Genomic DNA, 23,245 nt, shown 5'->3' with positions numbered 1-23,245 from the left:
CAGAGTAAGTACTATATAATGAGGTGAGGTGTTCTTTCCTTGTGGCTTCCTTCGTCTAGGCAACTCCACCTGTGGCTCCAGGCTCCACAATTGACAGTGTTTCTCATTCTGTTTTTCTGGCTTGACTTTGGAGCCCTACTTTCACCACATGCTTTTGAATTCTCAACTCCCCTTGTGACAACTAGAGTTAAGAGGAGAGAAATTTTTTGCATTTCCAGTCTCTCTGCCTGGGAGTCTCCTCTGAAGGAAAGGAACTTAGCCAACATCCAAAAGGTAGCTAAATAACTGGTCTCAATTTTACCCCATCATAGTTTAAACCCTTCTCATCTTTATTCCCTCATAGTCTCTTAAATGCCAAATCTGACAGACTCTTTGACCCTTTGTAGATCTTTTGTCCTTTTCTCTTGTGGAATCTTATACCAATGACTTTTTTTTTAACATCTCCAGCTCAGAAGTTAAGTAAATGGAGCTGGGACTCACACCTAGATCAGGCTGACTCCAAAGCACATGGTAATAGAGCAACTAAGCCATGCTGCCTCCCCAAAGGGACCAATTGTTTAGAATTGCATAATATGTGGTCATTAGCTACATGTAGCTATTTAAACTTAAGTAAAATTAAATTAAAAATTCAGTTTCTCAATTGTACTGTCTTTCAAGTACTCTGTAAGCACATATAACTAATGGCTACTATGCTGAATAGTAGAAGGGTAAAAGCATTTCCATCATCTCAGAAAGCTCGACTGGATAGCATTGCTTTAGATAAAGTTTCAGCCTCTAAACTTTCACCTTTACTCTTTTCCTTTATTTATTCTCTGGGAGTAGACAGTCAACAGTTGGTCTGCCCAACACTCCCACTTTTCTGGGAAGAGTTACTCTATCACCTGCCCTCCAGCATACATCCATTCATAGAGTTATAGCACATAACGATGTCTACTCCTCCACAACAACGTTGGTTGGTTTAGGAGTGGACCCTTGGATAAAGCTAGGCCAACTAGGAGCTCTTCTTCTCAGGAATTTTTAACTGGACCTAAGAATTTAGTCACTTGGATGATCTTTTGAATAGAGGTGACCTGGGGTCCATGGTTGACCATATTTTATATGATGTAGATTGGGAAAAATTGGTCTAGGAGAGATAAAGAAATGACAAACAGCTGCAAGTACTGGGAAAAGTTGGGTCTAGCTCAGTTGATGACAGGGCTCAGAGAGGGATATACTTTTTTTCTCTGATCTGTCTTCCTCTATAATGCCTTCATGCTCAAGCAGGCATGGTTCATGAAGCAGGTAATGGCCACTCTGAGCTACTAATGGAGGAAGACTTACAGAAGAGAAATTCTGTCTCTCCTCTATCCATATTTCAAATTGTCAAAAAGATTTTGCTTCACTTGGTTTGGGTCATGTGCCTATCTGTTCAGAAACTGTGGCCTGTGTTAGCAAGTTTCCTAGAAAACAATGTCTGAAGAAGTTTCCTAGAAAACAATGTCAAGTGCTAAAGCTTCATGTGGGAAACATAATCCTAGGGCAGGGAATGAGGGACAAGGGAAAACAGAAGATGGGAAAAACGCAAGGAAATATTTGCTGTTTACTTCTCAGTGAGCTGTGAAGAGACACAGTTACTCTCTTGGCAAATGTACCCTATTGGCAGGTGTACCTGCTTGGCTATGAAGCAGTTCTAGGTGGGTCATATGGAGAAATTATGCCTCCAAACAGTTCATCAGAGGAGGAAGGGGAGAGTAGATGATTCTATTCTGCTCTTTCCTGCCTCTTGTCTTCCACTGGACAATTCATCCCATGGGTAGTACTGGATTGCTTCATTGGCCCCTTTAGCAACTTCCCAGGAAGCCAGATTCCATGTTCTGTGAGGCAGTTGTGTCATTAGGGTCTGGAAGTTGTAGAAGACATAGAATTCATGTTTGCAACAAGGCAGCAGAGCTAGAAAGTCTTGCTCAGATCTTGTCAGTCATATCTGTCATTGAGGTGGATCAAGTAGTCTGGGAGCCAAATGATGCTGAGACTCTGAGGAGGCACTGGAACGGACATGGAGATGGACCATTATGATTGGTCAGATCACTAGCCTCTGGCTAATGGGGTATAGAAGAGGTACCCTGGTAGGAAGCATTCCCTCCTCCCCCCATTATGTCAATTCATATCCTCAGGAAATCAGACACCAATACAGGATACAATAAAACATATTTATTGTAAGAAAAACATCTGTGGAAAATCATGGGAGTTAACTGGGAAAGACTGAAAGCCGCCAGGCAATGATTCAGAGCTGATCCTAAGTGAAGGAGAAAGGGAAGAAAGTTCTAGGTGGAAGCATAATAGACTAAGTGAAGTTCTGAGAAAAGTTTGGCATGGCTGTTGAGTCCTTGAGTCAAAGTTGTCTATCAGAAGAGTACTGCTCACAGGGTGTGGTGGCGCATGCCTGTAATACTAGTGGCCAGGAGGCTGAGGCAGGAAAATCATGAGTTCAAAGCCAGCCTCAGAAACTTAATGAGGCACTTAACAAGACCCTGTCTCTAAATAAAATATAAAAAAGGGCGGGGGATGTAGTTCAGTGGTTAAACACTCCTGGATTCAATCCTCGGTACCAAAAAAAAAAAAAAAAAAAAAGTTTCAATATGGGATGTTGAAAAATTCTGGATGTTGGAGAGGAAGATGATTGCACAATAATTTGAATGTACTTAATGTCACCACACTGGGCACTTTCAAATTGGTTAAAATTGCTTAAAAACAAACTTCCACCACTAAACTTTCTTAGCAGAAAATAAGACCCAAGAGTCTTGATTCTTTTTTTCTTTGAGGTACTGGGGATTGAACCCAGGGGCACTTTATTACTGAGCTATATCCCCAGCCCATTTTATTTTTTGAGACAGGGTCTTGATAAATTGCCTAGGCAGATCTTGAACTTGTGATCCTCTGCCTCAGCCTCCAGAACTGCCAGGATTATAGGTGTGTGCCTTCATTCCCAGCCCAAGAATCTTAATTTGATTCTAATATCTTTCCATATGATTTTTTTATTTCCCTCATTCTGTATTTCCTCAACTGATCCCTTACTTTCTGTATTTGCTTACTACTGCTAACACATGGCATGCTCTTCATCTCTTCTATTTACTTTTCAAGACCCAGTTCAATGTCATACCCTTGCGAATCTTTCCTGAACTCCCTCCATTACTTCATACTCAGTAGCAATAATCTCTCCCTTTTTTTGAACTACAACAGTACATGACCTTTATTTATTTGGCACTACTTGCTTTTCTTTTAGATCAAAAGCAACAACAAGATAGAGGGGTAGGGCTTAAGCCCAGCTGGTCCGGGAGCCTGGTCCCTTCACAGTGCTATAACTTTAGGGAGTTTATCATCAACCCAGAACTGATTTTTAACCTTGTAAATTCAGAAGTCTGATTTTAATAATAAGCAGAGAATACAACAATCTCCCAGGGCCCTTGTATTAACCTCTTAGAAACTGATATCTATATAAAATAGAAATAGAATGTGATTAAATTATAAAAAAATACAATTATTTAAAAAAAACTAGCCAGGTGTGATGGCATATGCCTGTAATCTCAGCTACTCAAGATACTCAGGATGTTGAGGTGGAAGGATCATTTAAGTGCAGGAGTTCAAGACCAGTCTGGGAACATAGATCCTGTCTAAAAAAATAAAAACTAGACTCCTCTAGGTGGCAGATCACTGAATTCTGTCCCATTTGCTGGGTAAGTACTGAATCACATTCAGAAAGCACATTGATCTTAAGAAGCATTTTTTGGGGCTGGGGATGTGGCTCAAGCGGTAGCGCGCTCGCCTGGCATGCGTGCGGCCCCCGTTCGATCCTCCAGCACCACATACAAACAAAGATGTTGGGTCCGCCAATAACTAATAAATACATAAATATTTTTAAAAAAGAAGCATTTTTTAATAGAGGCAGCCTGAGATGTTATCTATCACTCAGATGACAGGAACATGGAAATCCTAATGCTCAGACTGTCTTTGTTGAGACAGGGCCTAGAGAAATAATGATAGTATTAGCCCTGTGACTGTCATGTTTTGGGCTGCCATTGCCAAATGAGCCTTTTCATGCAAAGAATCATTGTATATCCTATTTAGAGAGAGGTCTAAACAACATATAAAATAATGGATTGATAAGGCTTCTGTTTTTTAAATGACAATCACATTTGTCTTTTTGAGAATCCTCCCTGTGATTGGACCAAAGTTTGCTTTGTCATGATGTTTTGAGGATAAACTTTTGGCTTACCACTGGAGTAGCTATTTTGGGAGCTGTATTAGCTTGGGCTACCTAGGTTATGCTGCAGTAACAACCAAAACATTACAACAGTTTATTTCTTTAAATAGTTTATTTCATGTAATGTCATGTGCATTAACTGTGACTGTCAACATCTTCATTCTGAAACCAAAGCTGGAGAAAACAGCTTTATTTGGGACATGTTGCTTTCATGGTAGAGAAAAAATGATAAGCCAGGATCATGGGATGGCTCATATATTTCTGCCCATAAGTGGCTCATATCATTTCCTACTTAAATTTTCTTAATCAAAACAGGACCAAATTTCACTGAGTGCATGCCTGTAATCCCAGTGGCTTGGGAGGCTGAGGCAGGAGGATCACGAATTCAAAGCCAGCTTCAGTAACTTAGTGAGACTCTGTCTCTAAATAAAATATAAAAAAGGGCTGGGGATGTGGCTCAGTGGTTAAGCACCCCAGGTTCAAACCCCAGTAACTAACAAACAGGACCAAACTTGATGAGATTAGGGTGAGATTATTTAATTCCTTAGGGATAGAACAGATAGGAAGGATGTTGATAATACAGCTGGGGTTAGACATGTAGCTCAGTAGTAGAGCACTTGCCTATCATACTCCAGGCCCTGAGTTCGATCCTCAGAACCACGAGGAAAAAAATATCTACAGCAAGGACTAATACTCAGCTTATATGCACCAGTATGTTATCAGTTATAATACTGACCATTAAAATATTGAAATATCTTAGTACTATCTAAAAGTTTCCTAAAAACTTCCTTCTCCTGGGTTTCCCTATTAACCAGCAACAACAGAGTTAATACCTGGAACAGAGAGAGACCACTAGGACCTTAAGTGAGTGGGCTTCTTTTTTGATCCCCAGGGCCTGGGTGTGTGCTAAATGTGGCTCTATCACTAAGCCACTCTCCCAACCCTCTAAGTTGACTTTTAATCTGCTTGATCAATGCTAGAGCACTACTTGTTAAATATCTCACCCTTGGCTAATTTCTTGTACTACATAGACTTGTATTTAAGGGCATCCTGATTTCCAGGATCTTATAGGGAAACTGACTACAGAACCCATGTGTTGTTGATACTTTATTACAATGTAATAATAATCATTAATGACACTAATTTGTGCTTACAACACATTTTATATCTTTTGCAAACATAGTATACGCAATAAATGCTCAATAAATATTTGTAGAAAGACCTAACTTTTTTAAAATTTCTCTACAATCTCAACACACATTTTGTTTTGTCTGAAAACATCATTGTTATCACTAATTTCTAACACTTTTGCAATAAAGCAATCTCACATTCTTTTATTCAATCTCCCCAACATTCCAGGAGGTAAAAAGTATATCATTTTACATATAAAGGAATTGAGCTAGTTAGGTTTTTTTATTCATTCATCAAATTCTTGAGTGCCTAAAGTGAGATTTATTCAAGTTGGATATGAGAACTTTCTGAATTCAAGTCATTACTTTATCACCAGCTATGAACCCAAAGAAAATACTACTACTGTGTTTATTCACTATTATTATTTGACATTAGGGTCTCCTTATGTTGCCCAGGCTGCCCCCAAACTTCTGGACTCAAAAAACAACCTCCTCCTCCCCCAAGCCTCTGATTAGTTGACTACAGAGACTTCTATATTGATTTTACTGTTTATTGTTTAGTTTACGTCTATATTGATTTTACCATGCAACAGAAGTCCTCAAAAAGTTCAAATGTCATTTGTAAAATTCAAGATTACTATCAGCAGAGGCAGTCCCATTACTTTCTGTGCTTGCTACCTAAACTCACTATATAATTCCATACTTCATCTTAATTCGGTTTGACACTTGCTGAGGGGCGTTGATCAAATCACTTAACGTTTTTGAGCTAGTTTTTCTATCTATAAAATGGAAACAATATTAATGCTTTTAAGTGGTCGCGGAGACGAAAAAGTGTACGCTCATTGCACTATGGTTCCCAATTGTCTTCGATTTTTTTTTCTTACAATGCATTCAAATGAAAAAAACAAGGTCTTTGTTGACGAAAGGTTACAAGCTAACCATTCTTGTTCCTTTAATCTGGAGGATATGGTTTTACAGTTTGCGGCATCTAAACGCCCTCTTTATTAATTTATAGTGCTTGTAATTATCTTTAACAGCGAGCTAAGCCTGGCACTCCCCATGCCGTCCTTCGTTCCCATCTTTCTCTCCAAATCAAAACACCACAAAGCTATCTATTCCCTACAATTCATAAGCCTGCGCAGCCAAGCAAGCACCACCGCACGCCTCTGTATCCCCTGGAAGGGTCCAGATCATAAAAACCCTCAGATCTTCTTCCGCTTCAATTCCTCGTCGACGCTTCCCAATTCTCGCGAGACTCCAATTGACTCGGCTTCTGCGCACTGCACCACACTGGGAGTCGAGGCGCCAAGGGAGGGGGAGGGGAAAAGGGGAGACGGTGCAAACGGCGTGGCCGCCATCTTGTTTGTGCCCCCACTCCGCGCGCGCTCCGTTCTCCGTGACGCACGCTTCCCCCTCCCCTCCACCGTGCCCGGGCCCCTGCACTGCCCGACGCCGCAGGAGCGCGGGGGCGGCTCCTGCTCTTCCCAAGACTGCGCGGCAGGGACGTGTGAGTGTGCGGGAGTTTCAGTGGGAAGAGGGTTAGAGGGGGCGGCGGCGGGGGGAGGGGCAGCGCTTCCCGCCTTCGGCGGAGACCTCACTTCCCTCGTGCGGCCGCTGGTGCAGTTCGGTCCGGCCTGCCGCCGCCATGTTGTGTCCTCGCCGGGCCCGCAGCTGTCGCAGCCGCCGCACTCGCGGGGTCCGTGCGCCGCCTCGGCCGGGCCCGCGGGCTTTCTCCCATTGGCGGAAGGCGACGGCGGGGGGGCTCGCTCGTGATTGGTTGGTGGCGGGGAGGCCGCGGACCTGGCACCTTATTGGTCGCGCCGGCTCCGGCCTTGAGGGGGTGATGAAGGGATGGGGAGGTTGTGGGGGTGTGCACGTCTTGGGGTCAGGTAGCGCGGGCCGTGATCCCTTACGGCGCAGGCGTGGGGAGCCTAGAGGCTTTTAGGGGGAAGAAAGGGTGATGGCCTGGGAGGCACTTCGTGGGTAGTGTGGGCCACGGTCCGGGATGGGGAACACTCCTCATTCCAGAGGTGCTGTCCCTGCTTCTTGGTTATCCTAGGATGGGGGCGTACAGGCCCATGGAGACCTATGTGTGAAAACACTGAAACTCGAGTACCGGCCAAGAGGGATCCAGGGGTGACTTGCAGCGTGACCCAGTTTTGGGGTGACCCTGAAGTCCGTAGTATGAGTGTATGGTATGGAAAGGGAGCACATTGGGGCCCGAACAATAGAATCAGATAAGGAATTTTGCTGGGAAGTGAACTTTCAAACACAAAATTTTGGGGACATTGGAGTCCAGTTACTGGGCCTGGGATGTGATGGAGGAGCAGGTTAAAGGGATCCTAGGATAAATTGGCCGCGTCTTAGTAACTGTCAAGTCTAGGAGGCACAGCATTAAGTACCAGATCTATGTCTAAGAAAATTAGATATAGAAAGCATTTTGGGGAACATTTTCAGACTTGAGAAGTATATTAAGAGGCCAGTGATAGATTATTGGATCTCAGAATTATGCTACTGGTTTTGAGATGTTTTTTATGAAATTTTACTGCTCTTGGAAAGATACAGATCAGGGCCTACGTTTCCAGTAAGATATCTAGTAAATGTTAGGTACGCGATGGTTATTTGCTGAATAAATGTTGTTAGGTTCCCCTTGAAGAGGAAGAGATCAAACCAGATATTCTGGATCTTGGCTCATTTCTTTTTATATGCGCCTAAAAAATACACCCATCCCCATATGCACTTTTTTAACTAAGCAGCTCAAAATGCATATCCTTGCTGCTTACCTTAAGTAACAAGATTTATCAACATTTTCTTATTCATGTTTCTGTTAGCTTTTGTTCAAATCTAGACTTGTTAAGAGTTGACTTTTGGAATGTTAAACCTCTGTGGGTTTTTCTTTTCTTTTTTTAACATTGTTTATAACTTTTATTTATTAATTAATTTATTTTTTATGTGGTACTGAGGATTGAACCCGGTGTCTCATGCGTGGTAGGCAAGTGCTGTACCACTGAGCCACAACCTCAGCCCAAATCTCTTTTTTCCTAGTTTGTTTTTCATTAAGCGATCCTTTTTAGCTTTAGATAGATGTTATACTTGGTTGTCACAACAGTTTCAAGGAACTCTTATGGTTTTCAGTTTTGGTCAGTTTTGTGTGAATACAACTAAATTTTTGAGAGTGGGGAAAGTAGTAGAGAATGTGAATCAATGTTTTGGGGCACATTTAATATCACACTCCTGTTAGGTTGGCATTGTTGTCCCCATGTTGCAGATGAGGACATTGAGGATAGAAGGGGTTAAGTAGCTTGTTCATTGTTGCTGACTAAGGGCTTAAGCTGGAATTTGGCTTGATGTTAAAACCTGTAGCTTTTTTTTTTTTTTATCTGCTATATCATACTCCACATAAACCTGACTAGTTGAATTCCCAGATGGTTTTATATTTCCAAATGAATCATCTTACTTTTGATTTCTGAGTGTTGAATGTTAAATGTGAGAATATAATCGATAAGAATTGCACTGTTTGAAAGATTCAGACCACAGAATTGTAGCCATATAGAATATAGATTCATCTACTAAGTATTTAAATCATATCCCTTGGTATCTATTGTGAAAGGATACATTTACAAAAGAAATTGCTAGATGTTTCCCTGAACCCAGGTAGATAATGGGGAAAATATATAGAGAGACACTTTAAGAATCTGCATTCTTTTTGGGCTGGGGTTGTGGCTCAGCGGTAGAGCGCTCGTCTAGCACATATGTGGCCCTGGGTTCAATCCTCAGCACCACATAAAAATAAATAAATAAAATAAAAGGCATTGTGTCCAACTACAACTAAAAAAATAAATATTAAAAAAGAATCTGCATTCTTTCAAATCAAGTTCCAGAATATTTTTAATGAATTCTTTTTGTATATGGAAGTAATTTATGCAAGGCAGTGAGGAATTCCAAGTGCATAGTGTAAAGAGCTCACTAATGAGATTTTACAGTCATTACCCATTCATTAGGATGTCAAAATACCAAGACCTATCCAAAGATCTAGTGCCTTCTTCATACTGGGATACTAATTCCGAGATATGCTTATCCTGAAAGTATGTAAAATTAAAGCTGGACATTTCAAGATATTTGCAATTCCAATTTTGCTAAGAAACATTTAAGTCAGATTTTGAGGAGAGAATAATGAATTGGAAGTGTTAATTGCTTTATATCTTATTATGATTAGATGAAGCATCCCTTATCCCTAACCTTTTATTTGCAATAATATTGCAGTGTGGCTATTACAGGCAAAGCTACAGGTGGAAATAGGACTTGCTGTACATTTTGCACGTTGGTGATGGAAGCCTCATTTAATTCAGAACACTCTTGTACAGCTACCACCACCACCCTGCGAATTGAATGCAGGAACTTGTGTATGCTGGTAGAGTGTCTACTCTACCACTGAACTAACTCCTCAGCCTCTTTGGTTCATTTATTAAGTTAACCAAATATGAAAGATGTGATGGCATCTATAACTTGGTTTCATTTTTACTAAGTATATACAAAGCTATAAAAACAAACATTATATGTATGTATATGTAGTATATATGTATATTTTTTTTCGGGAAGCATTTCTTAAGCTGCCTGCTCTTTGATATCAGAAGCCACTTTTATCCCATATTAGCCCCGTATACTAATGGCTGCTTAATTGATCATCCTGGAAATCTTGAACTCCCAGGAGGTCTGAGTTTAAATCATGTGAACCTTAGCTTTGTCTTCTGAACAGAAATCATACATTACTTTATACTTTATAATAGATTGTGTCTATGTCCTTTAGTTCTTTTATCAGATAGTTCTCATTTATGTTTATGTATTTTGTATTTGATCAAAACTGATTCATTGTACTAGAGATACAAAGTGTTTTCTCCCTTTATTTACAGAGAAATGGTGGCAAAGGGCAGTGAAGGCTCATGCTAGATGCCTTTTTGAGGCAACTTTGAAATTGACCTCTCTTGTCTTTTAGTTCAAAGGTATTAAGCCATTTAGTGTTCTATGAATCAAACTCAGGAATAATGTCATGGTTACTACCTTTTATTGAGTACTTACATTGTACCAATTGGAGTACAGTTGCTATATTATGCTATACAGTCTGAGGTAGATATTATTACCATCCTCTTTTTATGTGTGAGGAAACCTCTTTTTCAGTAAATTACAGTGTGCCTGTTGTCCAAACTACTGGGGAAACTGGGGCAGAGTATCTCTTGAGCTTATGAGTTCAAGATCAGCCAGGACAATGTAGTGAGACCCCATCTCAAATAAATAAATAAATAGATAGATAGATAGATAGATAGCAGTAATGTGCTTAAAGTTTCATAAAGCCAGTTAGTAGCAGAGCCCAGAGACAGACAAATATCTGTGACTTTTAATTCCTATACAGTTCATGAAGTCCTTTTTTTTTGGGGGGTGGGGGTAGTATTACAGATTAAACCCAGTGGTACTCTACCACTGAACAACATCCCTGGACCTTTTTTTATTCTTTTGAAACAGGGTCTTGCTAAATTGCCCAGGCTGGCCTCAAACATCATTCTCCTGCTTGAATCTCCCAAGTGTCTGGGATTAAGGTGTGTGTCCCTGTGCAGTGTGGAGCCCTTATTTTTGTAAAGACTGTCTTGACACTGTAGTATATTATGGTAAAAGAAAAATCCTTGCATCTTAACTCAAGAAATTATCTCACTTCTTTCAGTAATGTCCTTTGTACTGAGACCCTGAAGATTAAGATTACCTTTACAAGGTCACTTAGCTTTGCTAGGACAAAGCCCAGATGACCAGATTTTCAGACAGGTGCTCATTCCTCTGGACAGCATTGTTTCCCTGTGGAAGCACTGACTTGATGGAAGAGATGATTTTCTCTCTCTTTTTTTTTTGGGGGGGGGTACTGGGGATTGAACTCAGGGGCACCCAACTACAGAACTACATCCCCAGCCCTTTTTTTAAAATTTTATTTAGAGATAGGGTCTCACTGAATTGCTTAGTGCCTTGCTGTTGCTGAGACTGGCTTTGAATTCTGGATCCTCCTGCCTTGGCCTTCGGAGCTGCCGGGATTATAGGTGTGTGCCACTGTGCCCTGCTCAGACACAACTTTTAAGTGGCAAGTTTACCTTATTCACAGGAGGGGAAATGGCAGAGGACATTATTAAGGTCACAAATGATCACTTTGGGGTTTATTCCAACCTCAGGCATACAACCTAGGAAGAACATTCCTTAGCCAGCAAGTTGTTCTTTTCCATTCTATTCTTTTTTTTTTTTTTAGAGAGAGAGAATTTTAATATTTATTTATTTTTTAGTTTTTGGCAGACACAGCATCTTTGTTTGTATGTGGTGCTGAGGATCGAACCCGGGCCGCACGCATGCCAGGCGAGCGCGCTACCGCTTGAGCCACATCCCCAGCCCTATTTCTTTTTTTTTTTTTAATATTTATTTTTTAGGTGTAGATGGACACAACACAATGCCTTTATTTTTATGTGGTGCTGAGGATCGAACCCGGGTCCCGCCCATGCTAGGAGAGCGCTCTACTGCTGAGCCACAATCCCAGCCCCTTCATTCTATTTCTTGTTCTCAGGTGAAACTGGTTGTGAGTTATCTGTTGTCTTATAGTCTCTCTTTTCAATTTGTTTATTCAATTTTTCATTCATGCACTGTGACAAGTTGGGAAGGTTACATTAAGTCATTTTATTTATTTTTCTGCAGAGACTCAAAACACCCGATATAATTTAAATACATTAATTGAAGGAGGAAAGAGAATTTAAAAACTTTAGCCTCAAACTACCTTGTGAACATGGCATTGTAGTTTCTGATTTTGGAGTCAATCCTAGGAAAGAATGCAGTCTCTATGGTGCATTTATCCTCTATTTGCTGGGGCAGGTTCTTTTTTTTTTTTTTTTTTTTAAGTTGTAGATGGGCACGATACCGTTATATTGTTTATTTACCTTTTTTATGTGGTGCTGGGGATCGAACTCAGAGCCTCACATGTGCTAGACAAGCACTCTACCATTGAGCCACAATCCCAGCCCAACTTGGTCAGGTTCTTGAGTCTCAGTTTCTTCCTTTGTAAATTGGTGGTAATAATATCACCTTTCATTATGAGTTATTATTATGAGAAATTAATATAATAGTAGATGGTAGGTTCCTGTCACTGAGTGTACCTTAATGAGAAAGACATCATTTTCTTTTTGGAACTTCATAAAATCTGCCCTGACAGCTAGTTACCACTTCCCTGATGAGGAGGCCTTTTGTAATTATCTGCTCTGTTATATTCAGTAAGATTTCCATATTGGGGGACAACCACTTGATATGAGAGAAATAATCTTACATAGTAGTGCTTTGGAGCTGATTTTCAGTGGGCCAGTGTGAGGTTACTCTTAAACTTTGAATGCATAAGAGGTAGGATCATTTGTTTCAGTGAAAAGTTGTTTCATGATTGGGTTAATCCCCAGGTTCTGATAATGATTCTGATGAAATGAAGACTTTTTTCATATTTGATAAAAACAATGATTATTAAAATCTCAAAACCAGTGTATCCTTCTGTTTGGGGAGATTTGTCTTATAGTAATTTTTAGTTTTCTTTTTAAAGGTAGAAATTGTCAGTTGGAGTAGGGCTGTTGGTTTGACTGGTGTGATTTATAGTCACCTGGGTAAAGTTTTCTGACATAATCATGCAATGGAAAAATATCTCTCTGCCTGCAGAAATTTTTGCTAGGTTGCAAGATTGTTGCATCTTTCCCACACTTCATATTTTAGCAGTGATATACCTGATAGCAATGAGAGAATATCTGAACTTACAGTATAGGGGTTGTATTTTCCATTTTGGTTATTTCCCAATCTGTAGACAGATAACTTCTGAATTAAGTGCACTTTTATACAGTGAAAACTTTCTAATGGACTTCAGGTGCAGTGTAGAGAGATGTACTAGAGTCTAATCTTTGCATTGAATGTTTCTAGAATAGATTTAAATTAAAGGTTCAAATCTTCATGTCTAAGGTAAGTAAGGTAACCTATTTAAATGAATACTCTCCATTTAAAGCTGACAGTATATTTTTATACCTATGATTCAAGGATTGCTCTATTCTTAAATACATTCATAGATATGAACCATAAGTAGTGAAGCACCATAAGTATGGTGCTTCAGTAAGAGGAGAAATAAGATGATTCATAGGAAAAGATATTAGAATATAGAATATTTTTGTATCGTGTCACTGATCTAAATCTTTGAATTACTGAAAGTTTTCACAGTACTTAATGACTATTATTCCTATACTTAGGAGCTGCAAATTGTAATCTAAGCAAATTGAGATCCTTTGCTCAGAGATACGAAAACATATCCTCTCAATGCTGGCATGATCTGTCCATTTTTTAAAATATATTTTTTTTAGTTGTAGATGGACACATACCTTTATTTTATTTATTTTTATGTGGTGCTGAGGAGTGAACCCAGTGCCTCACACCTGCTAGGCAAGCACTCTACCACCAAGCCACAAACCCAGCCCTGATCTGTCCATTTTAAAGAAAGGAAGGAAGAAAGAACAAATAAACTAATAAAATGTATGTCAACTGCACAGTTGAACATCTTTGCACTTTTAATTGTCTTAAAAATTATTACCTTACCTTGAAAATAAGTAGCATAGAATTTGCTGATTATCAAATGTCAAAGTTTAGGAAGAGAGCATGCTTGGTTGGCACTAATTTGAGAGGCAGAGGATTGCTATTTATAGTGCTATTTAATGTGATTTTCAGTAGTACTAAATTAAAAAGGAAAACCCCATATGTGTAAAACTCTAGCTACTTTGCAGGGTTGTCAGAAAAGATGTGCCTGTCATCTTTTCATTTCACTAAATTTTTCCAGTATAATGGTTAAAGTAAAACATATTTGTTTATTATATAATAATAATAACAACAATAGTAATAATCATTATTTTTGTGATATCAGAGATTGAACCAGATCCCCTCTTCCACTGAGCTATATCCCCAGTCCTTTCTATTTTATTTTAAGTCAGGGTCTCACTAAATTGCTGAGGTAGGTCTTGAACTTGCTATCCTCCTGCCTCTGCCTCCCAAATCACTGGGATTACAGGCATACTTGGCAGTTTCAGAATTATTATTCAGAGCCTTTGTGCTCATATGTCTTATGACCCTCCAAGAGGGCGGATACATTATGCATTGTCAGTAAGACTAATTTGGCCATGGGACCCTGTTTATGAGAGTACCTAGTAAACACTACATGTTATGACTGGTATGTAGTGGGGCACAATTGAGCAGTTCTGTTGTAGTCTATGAATCATTTTGTATAGGATAGCTTGGCTAATAGTAGAAAAGGCCTTTTCTGGAAACAAGTGTCAAAACTGACATAGACTCTTAGGGATGAATGTGTTTTCAAATGTCATCTGATCCAGTTAATAATAGCAACTGCCCCCCCCCTTTATATTTTTTTAAGTTGTACCTGGACACAATATCTTTATTTTGTTTGTTTATTTTTATGTGGTGCTGAGGATTGAACCCTCAACATGTAAGAGGTAAGCGCTCTGCCATTGAGCCACAACCGCGGCCCACAACTTCCATTTTTTGAGCACTGATTTTTTTTTTTTTAAGCAGGCAAAATGTTGTTATTCTACATGGATTATTAAGTAACACAGTAGGTTACCACAGTCTTACTGATTTATCTTCTTAATGTTTTCCAGTCTACTTTTCAACATCCTCACTACTCTCCACTATTGTTTTTCAATAACTAGATTATTGCAGTATCCTGTTGTCCCTGTTATTGATCTAGAGTGCTATCATTTTCCCCTCCTGGTCCCTTCTCCAGCTTATTTTCCCCATATGCCCTAAATGATCTTCTAATAAGGTAATTCTAATTGTAGCAGTTTATGCTTTAACTTTACAGTGGCCTGCTGGACTGGTGACACACTCTTGTAATCCCACCAACTCAGGAAGTTTGAGGTGAGCCTGGGCAATTTAGCAAGACCCTGCCTCCAACATTAAAAATAAGCCGGAATGTAGCTCAGTGGTAGAGCACCTCTTGGTTCAGTCTCCAGGACCAAAAAGCAAGCAAGCAAAAAAAACTCATCAATGCCTTACCATTATCCTCATAATAAAGGTGTAGTACACCTTAGCCTTGTCTATCCCTGTTTACCTAACTTTATTCCTCACCTCTTGCCTTTGGACTGCTGCCACAACAAACTACAGCCCTTCCAGCTTTCAGCTGCTTTAAGTCAGCTCCAGGCCTTTACACACGCAGCTTACTTTGTTTTAGTAGGGGAACCATTCTTAAGATTTTAAATCTCCCAAGAAGCTTCCCCTGACCAGCCTGAAGTTTAGACAATTTATGTTCTGTAGCATTGAACATTGGCCCACGTAGCAATATGATTGCCTATTTTAACTTCCTTATGATAGACTTCAATCTTGTTGAGAAGCAGAACCATTTTTCCCTTAGAATCCAGAGCTTAGGTAGCAGAATGCCTATATTTATTGACTGACTGCAATAGGGTTTTAAGTAACTAGCACCATTAGGGATTAGATTCTAAGTCTTTCTAGCCACAGAGACTGGGCTTTCTTTCTGGCTGCTCCTTATAGCTACTCTTTCTCTTCTTGCTTTACATGTCTGTCAAATGTTGACACAGCTTGTGCCTACCGACCCCATTTGTAACTTTTGAGACAGAATGTAACATCTTTGGACAGCTCTAAGAGCTGAAATAGAGTAATTATCCATGCATTTTTCTTAGTTTATGCTTCAGAGATTATAATTTAAAACAATTTTGAATTTATAATTTACCAAATGTCCCAATTCATTAATTGATTGATTAATTTACTGAGCACTAGTACTATATTCTTGTATTCTAATGATGCTCATTGCTCAAAATGTTTCTGGGCCTTCTTTGGGGATTGTCTTCAGAACTTCTGTCAGATTCTTTTGAAAATGTGTTGACACTTTTTTCTTTTAACTTTGAGGTAGATATGATTTGGGAAATAACTTATAGTTGTTCAGGACCAAGTCAGGTGAAAAACATGTGCCAGAAATTATAATCTGGCAATTCTTGGTTTTCTTTGATTATGATCTTTTAAAAATTTTAATCAAAAACTTAAAATGGGAAGATGACAGTAAAACAAAAAATCTGAAGCAGTAAACTCCTGTTCCTACATGGTTCTTTCTGTTGATAGTGGTTGCTCCTTTAGACAGGACATTCACTCTCCAATTTTCCTCAATCCTGCTCCTGTTTCACTGATCCTGGCTAAAGCCTTGTTTAGTTTATATACTTGTGCTGAGCACTGAGGATATATGTGGTTGTAAGAAAGAGACAGTTGCGGGATGGGGTTGTGGCTCAGTTGTAGAGTGCTCACCTAGCACTTGTGAGGCCCTGGGTTCCATCCTCAGCACCACATGAAAATAAATAAATAAATAAACAACGGTCATTGTGTTCATCTACAACTAAAGAAAAATATTTGGAAGGAAGGAAGGAAAGAAAAGAAAAGAAATGAAAGAAACAGTCGCAGCCAGGCACACACCTGTATTTCCACCAGCTGGGGAGGCTGAGGCAGGAGGATCTCAAGTTAAAAGCCAGCCTCAGCAACATCAAGGTGCTAAGCAACTCAGTGAGACCCTGTCTCTAAATAAAAATACAAAATAGGGCTTGGGGATATGGCTCAGTGGTTTGAGTGTCCTTGAGTTTAATCTCTGGTAACTCCCCCCCACCATCAAAGAAAAAGAAAAAGAAATAAAGATACAGTTGCTAACTTCAAGAATCCTTCTTACATGTTACAAAGTATTTATAATATGTGTAAGCACTATAGTAAAGTCTATATAATAGATAGTAATTGAGCACCTACCAAATTCCACATGAGTGCTTTCACTTATCTCAGCACTCCTCTGAATTGATGTATTTTTTCCATTTTACTCATGAAGAAATAAGCTCAGGATGGATTAAGTAACTTGGCCAAGATCATACAGCTAGTAAATAGGTAGCTATGATTTCAGAAATCTGTCTTCTGACTCAGAGTATTAGTTCTCACCTTGCCTTCTTTGAGGGAACTGAAGCTTGAACATTGTAACCAGAGTCATTGGTTTTCTTTTATAGTGATTGATTGTTTTTTAGGGTGAGAAGATGGAATTGTCTAGTGTAGAAGGGTGCTGATATTCAGGGCCAGGGAAGAATGGGAGATGGAGTCCCAGAGATCCCATAAGGCTTTTAGTCCACAGTAATGATAGGCTGGAGAAGAGAGCTATAGTGAGTGAATGGATCAGGCTGCCAAATTGAAATTCAGGGTAATTTGAGTTCCCTTCCCACAGTGGCTTGAATTCTACTAAGGTAACTGTTGAGAAATAGGAGTTGAAGTGTTTTTCTTGCAGACTGCCAAGAACTAATAAAAACTATGCCAAAGACCTTCACAGAGTGTCAGGGGACACGATTGGTTTAATCTGGTACATCAGAAACATAGTTGAAGGGCAGATTTGTGGAACAATAACCAGACCTCAGCTGGGATTGGTGGTGAAAGGTATGGATTTCCGGCATAAAAACTGGAAAAGATTTTTAGTAGCAGCTGGGAGTCTTCCCACACTGCCCTTTATAGCTAAGAAATTGCTTACTGCAGGATATGCTGGGGATAGAAGAGACATTCCCTCAAAGTAGCTTTAGGGCCTTATGTAGGTCTTGTCCCTTTTTGCTTCTTAGCCTCTCGAAGCAGGATTGGATGACATTTAGCACTTCATACTATCAGTATGGCAAAACAACTAAGCACTTGGGAGTCAGGCAAAGCTAGTTTCAAATTCTGGCTACTCCACTTATTAACTCTATGACACCGAACTAAGCCTGAGCCTTGGTTTGCTCATCTATAATATACAGATATCACCATCTATATTACAGAGCCACTGTAAGAATTAAATGAGGTAACATATGTAAAATAGATTGCATGGTGCTTGAATAAGCACTGAAAAAATATCCTCTGTGATGTCAAAACCCTGTAACAGTAAAAGCTAACATTTGATATGATTACCCTATGTAAATTAGTTAATCCATCAAGCCATGATATGCTTTTAATAGGGTATTCACTAATGTTTTATCTCTGTGCCACCCCTACCCCCTTCACCATTATTAGATGTCCCTCTGGCTTTCTGTAGACAGTTTTGAAATGCCACTGCCCAGGCCACCAGCTTCATATGTTACTCCTCTAACTTTTCTGTTTTCATTACTTTGTTTTACAATAAAGTGCTTTGTCCTGATGTAATCTGTGCTTTTAAAATTACCATGAACATAGTGAAAATACCATTTAGAAATCCTGCAGACTGTTCTATGAGCATTGGTATCACTCTTGGTTACCATTAAAAGAAGCTATGTTTTCTTTGGATTAACCCCACCCAGTTTCCTTTTTCTTCTTTTAATGCTCAACAGAATACTGAAGGTAGTTAGTCACCACTCTCCAGCGTGCACACATTGCTGCTTTGGTTTACTGCCACAGGATAATCTTATAGACATCACTGATGGCCAATCAGAAGCAGTTAAATTACATTAAATTTTTTTAAAAAATGGAACTCTGACAACCAATAAGAAATCCTTTGGGTGGGAACTGTAACGACCTTTTCCTTTGATTTTAAGGACAATTCTAAATTTGCAGTATCCTGTTTTGGAAGCACGTGAGGCCGTATTACATCTACTGTATGCATTTGCAGGCCATTTCCAATCCTTAAGTTCCTGGTAGTTTGAAGTCTGAATCTGACCCCTGTTCTGCTTCTCAAGGTAACTTTAAAACAGGAAGTGTACAAAGGAGGTAACTGATGACGTGAACAGCCAATCGTGGCTTTGTGTTCTTAGCTGATAAAGCAGCTCAGCCAATGGGATGGCTCTGGAGGCAAGGTTTGGTGTCAAATAGCAGGCTAGATTGAATGCCTTTGACTGTTAAAGTGGAAGGAGGCTGCAGGGTTTCATTGGAGCCTCGGAGTTTTTCACTGAGGCAGGGGTCAGCTGAAAGACAAAGAAAAATGGCGAATAGTTTGTTGGGGGGTGGGAGGACAGCTGTTCGGGTTTTCACTGGAGTGGACATTCCAGACTCAGGTTTCTGCATCTCCTGCTGCTTTTGTTTCCTCCGTCCTTTTGGGGGGGGAGGGATAGGAGTGACTTAAATTCTCCCTGTCCGAGGAGATATAAATAACTACATGTAAAATTAATGCAGTTCCCGGTAAGTTTAATTCTTTGTTTTGTGTTGAAATGATAGAAACTGTTTAGCTTCAGAGAGTGTAGACAAGTTGCACTGTTTCAGAAAATGGCCACTTTACATTCCAGGCATACCTTTTGGTGCACCTAGAATACCTTGCTCGGTTTAGATTTTGCATGTCCTTCAACTAGGATTTCTTTTCCTAGTTGAGTATTGACAAGATCAGATACAATAAGAACTAATCATTTTTCAGGGGCACACAGAAGCATAGCACTTTCTTTTTTGCATTGGGTAAACTTAACTGTTTTCCAAATAATTTTCCTTTGTTCAAGTGCACTGAAGCTTTCCTACAGGATAAGCTCTGGTTTTGTAAGAGTTTTCCTATTTCCGTGCACTTTATTGACATCTGTGTTTTCAGAGAGAAGCCACACTATGGCTATTCGAAATTTGTGTGAAAATAGGATTTGCACTGATGCACGTTCTTAGGGTGAAGGCCCACATGCCAACGTGAAATTCTCCCATAACTTTCTTGATCTACCTGTCTACCTCTAGATTCTCTTAAGTATTTATTTATATAGTATTAGTACTTGTTTTAAAATGCACATTTTAGCTTAGAATGCCGGTTAAAAACATGCTTCTCCAGTTACATTGGCAGTGACAAAAGCAAATCGTTTTCTACTAATTTCAAACATTTTGTCAAATGTTGGTTTGGTTCTTTAAAATATTAGAAAAATGATTTTCATTTTCAGCATGAAATATTTAAAATCCTAATTTATTTGCATTTTGTAAATAGCAAAGTTAGCACACTATCTTTTGCCCTTGATATTTTTCCCCCTTTAGGGGTATGGAGCTAGGTTGCTAATTAGCAACCAGTCAGTTCTTGTGAATAGGGAAATATTCGATCCCATGTACTAAGATGTGTAAAACATATGATTTAAAAGATAAATTCTTTTGTTTTCTTTTTATTTGAAAACATGGGATGAAGGTCATTGGAACATTTCTGCAGCAGACTCGGTGTGAAGTAGTGAGCCAGCAGCACTCTGTGGATAGGGAAAAGGAGCAGGCCCTATTAGAGAAGTTTGGAGGGTGTTGATCTGCCTTCCCTTGCTTCCCTTGAGTAAAGGATTTACCTGAGAGGATCCTAGGGGTTTTAGATTTTGTGTTCTTCTAGTTGGGGTGGTGTTAACACTCATAGTTCTAGGATGCAGGCCTCTGTCGTTGCTCAGAAAAGTGACCTTGAAAAACTGCCGAGGAGTTGAAAGATTGAAGGACAAAGTTTGTTTATACAGATTTGGACTGAAAAGCTCTATTTAAGATGAAAAGAGACTGAACTTCTGATGTTCAGGTCTAGTGGTTAGTAGGAATCTGTTATAGATTCAAATTATGAGTTTTTAAGCAATCAGACAATGGGGCTGCATTCATTCTCTCTCCCACTCTTCTTTCTTCCCTTCCCCCAGCAAAAAATTCTAAATCCTTCTGGTATGATAGTTGAGTGAACTGCCTAGCAGATTCAGAATTCTTTGCACGCCACCTTGTCTTTGTAATCTAGAGGGTTCTTAGTGAAGAATGGTATTTCAGGAGTTGAAAGTAGTTACATTTGTGAAACTCCTTTTAGAAGATTGGAATGCTATGGTAAGAAAATATTCATTCTGAGAATTTAAGTCCTAAGAAAAATGTGTGTTAAGCGTTACATTTTAAAGTGTAAATTGCTTTAATTTAAATGTGTTTTATACGGATTTACATTTACATTTCAGGTTTTATATATGATTTTAAAGTAGTTGTAGATACTGAGTGACCTTATTGACTCTGGGACAGGAAAGGGAGGTAAAAGTAAAGGTGGGGTACAGTATGAAGCCAAGATAAAACTCTTTATAAACTTGACAACTTTGCAGATTTAGCTGCTTAGAAAGGCATCTAGCCTAGATTCTTCACCCTTTTAGGGTCAAGGACTCTTGGAGAATCTGATCCACTACCTGGTAAAGTTGACATAGGCAAGCCCATGCAAAGCCTCTGATGACTTAGGATATTTTCTGGTGTTTCCTCATGTTGAATGCTGTTTATATGATCCTCTCATATAACAGTTTAGACAGGTAAATGTTTCCTAGAGAAATGAAGAAAACTATTTCTAGAAAGAGCAAAGTCCTTCTAAAGCTGATTATAATTTTGACTGGGCGGTATATGGGAGAGGCTTAGATGGAGTCTGAGATTTGGACCAGTGTTTACTCTAGTAACAATATTTTGAAGCAGCACAATGCAAGCCATTTAAAGTCAAGAGACCTGTGTTCAAGTTCCATTCAGTTCTATTGCCAGCTTTGTGACCTGGGGTAAGTCAGCCATTTAATGTCAGCTTTCTCATGTGTAAAAAATGAATCTAAGAATAGCACCTTCTTATTTAGAGAGTCTTGAATGAGATATGTATGTCAAGGGCTTTGAAAATTATTAATTGCTGCATAAATATTATTTGTATTAATCTAAACTAATTGGAGAAAATTGTGGCATCAAAGGAAACAATTGTAATATTTTAATATGTTTACAAAGAGGTTTGATACACATACCTTCACTGCATGTTCCTATTTATGCTAATAGGACCCCCCTCTATTTAATGCGTATATGGAGATCACCAAACCTTTATTAAGGGTTCTATGAAAGAATTTAAAACCCTTTGTCAAAAATTTAAGGGCCCCAGAATAAGATGAAGTGGGAGTACTTTTTTATAGCATTAGATTTAAGAACCTCTCAGAATAAAAACTGAACGTCTGTTCTGATTGGATACCAAGATTTGAATTATAATGCAGGTAAATTGTAATGGTTGCTTGGTATTTACCAAGCATTTTTAGTTTGTGCACCAAATATTTATAAAGTAAACTGAAGCCATTTTTTTGTTTGCTTTGTAATCATATGATCTTTATGTGTTCAGGTTTGGGAGGTAGTTATCACTTGCAGGGTAGTAGCAAGCGAGTCAGTGTTGGGATGAAGACTTAAAAACATTGATCCCACTAAAATCTGAGTGTTACTGTGAATTTCACACTGTGATACTGTGAGATACCTCTCTAACAAATGGTGGAAACCCATGTCGGTTTCTTTCACATCCATTTTACATGCCTAGGGTTCTCTATTTTAGGACTTCCTCACTGCTCCTTTTCCCCTGCTGTGGGGTTGATATTTTGTGATCTACTTGATTTCTTATCCTATAAGTCACTTCCGTCAGTCATCATTAATGTCTTCCTCCTTTCCGAGTATTGAAAGAATCATACCTAGAATGAGATTTGGCAAAATTTGCATTGGCCTCTCCAAATTAAATTTCAGTTCCAGGGTCTCCATTTAAAGAAGCTGTATACTTTTGTTGGGGCTTCAGAAACATTCTTGAAGCTGATCATAGTCGCCTTCATTGAATCGCATTATTTTTGCCCATTTCTATCCCCAATGATACAGAGTTTTGAATAGTCCTAAATTATGCTGATGAAATAATTTAGGGACCTAGTCTATTTCCTTTCTTTTCCTCTTTTGGTACTGGGGATTGAACTCAGGTATTCTTTGCCACTGAGCTACATCTCTACTCCTTTTTATTTTTTATTTTGAGACGGGATCTCACTAAATTTCTAAAGCTGATCTCCAACTTGCAGTCCTCTTGTCTCAGCCTCCCAAGTCACTGGGATTATAGTTGTGTAGCACTGAGCTCCACTTGGTTCTTTTCTTGTAAAAGGGAAATCGA

At 39.2% G+C, this 23,245-nt stretch overlaps 1 protein-coding gene across 9 annotated transcripts in view; it reads left to right on the top strand.

Moving 5' to 3' along the window:
* Positions 1–5,271: 5,271 nt before the first annotated feature.
* Positions 5,272–23,245, top strand: part of NFYC (nuclear transcription factor Y subunit gamma) — a 63,251-nt gene continuing 45,277 nt past the window's right edge. Inside the window, exon 1 of one of the 9 annotated variants that reach the window (XM_081305974.1) lies at positions 5,272–6,877. In XM_081305974.1, coding sequence (XP_081162100.1) covers positions 6,430–6,877 — 448 coding nt within the window. In that variant the 5' untranslated portion in view covers positions 5,272–6,429. Of the gene's footprint in view, positions 6,878–19,294; positions 19,558–23,245 lie in introns of those variants that run through there. The other 8 variants (XM_081305975.1, XM_081305973.1, XM_081305978.1 and 5 more) reach the window with 8 other exon arrangements.

The sequence above is a fragment of the Spermophilus citellus genome (assembly GCF_964194105.1).
Source record: "Spermophilus citellus genome assembly, chromosome: 9".
NCBI classification, from domain to species: Eukaryota; Metazoa; Chordata; class Mammalia; order Rodentia; family Sciuridae; genus Spermophilus; species Spermophilus citellus.
The sequence above is the reverse complement of the archived record's forward strand: the minus strand, read 5'-3'. Positions and strand labels throughout refer to the sequence as shown.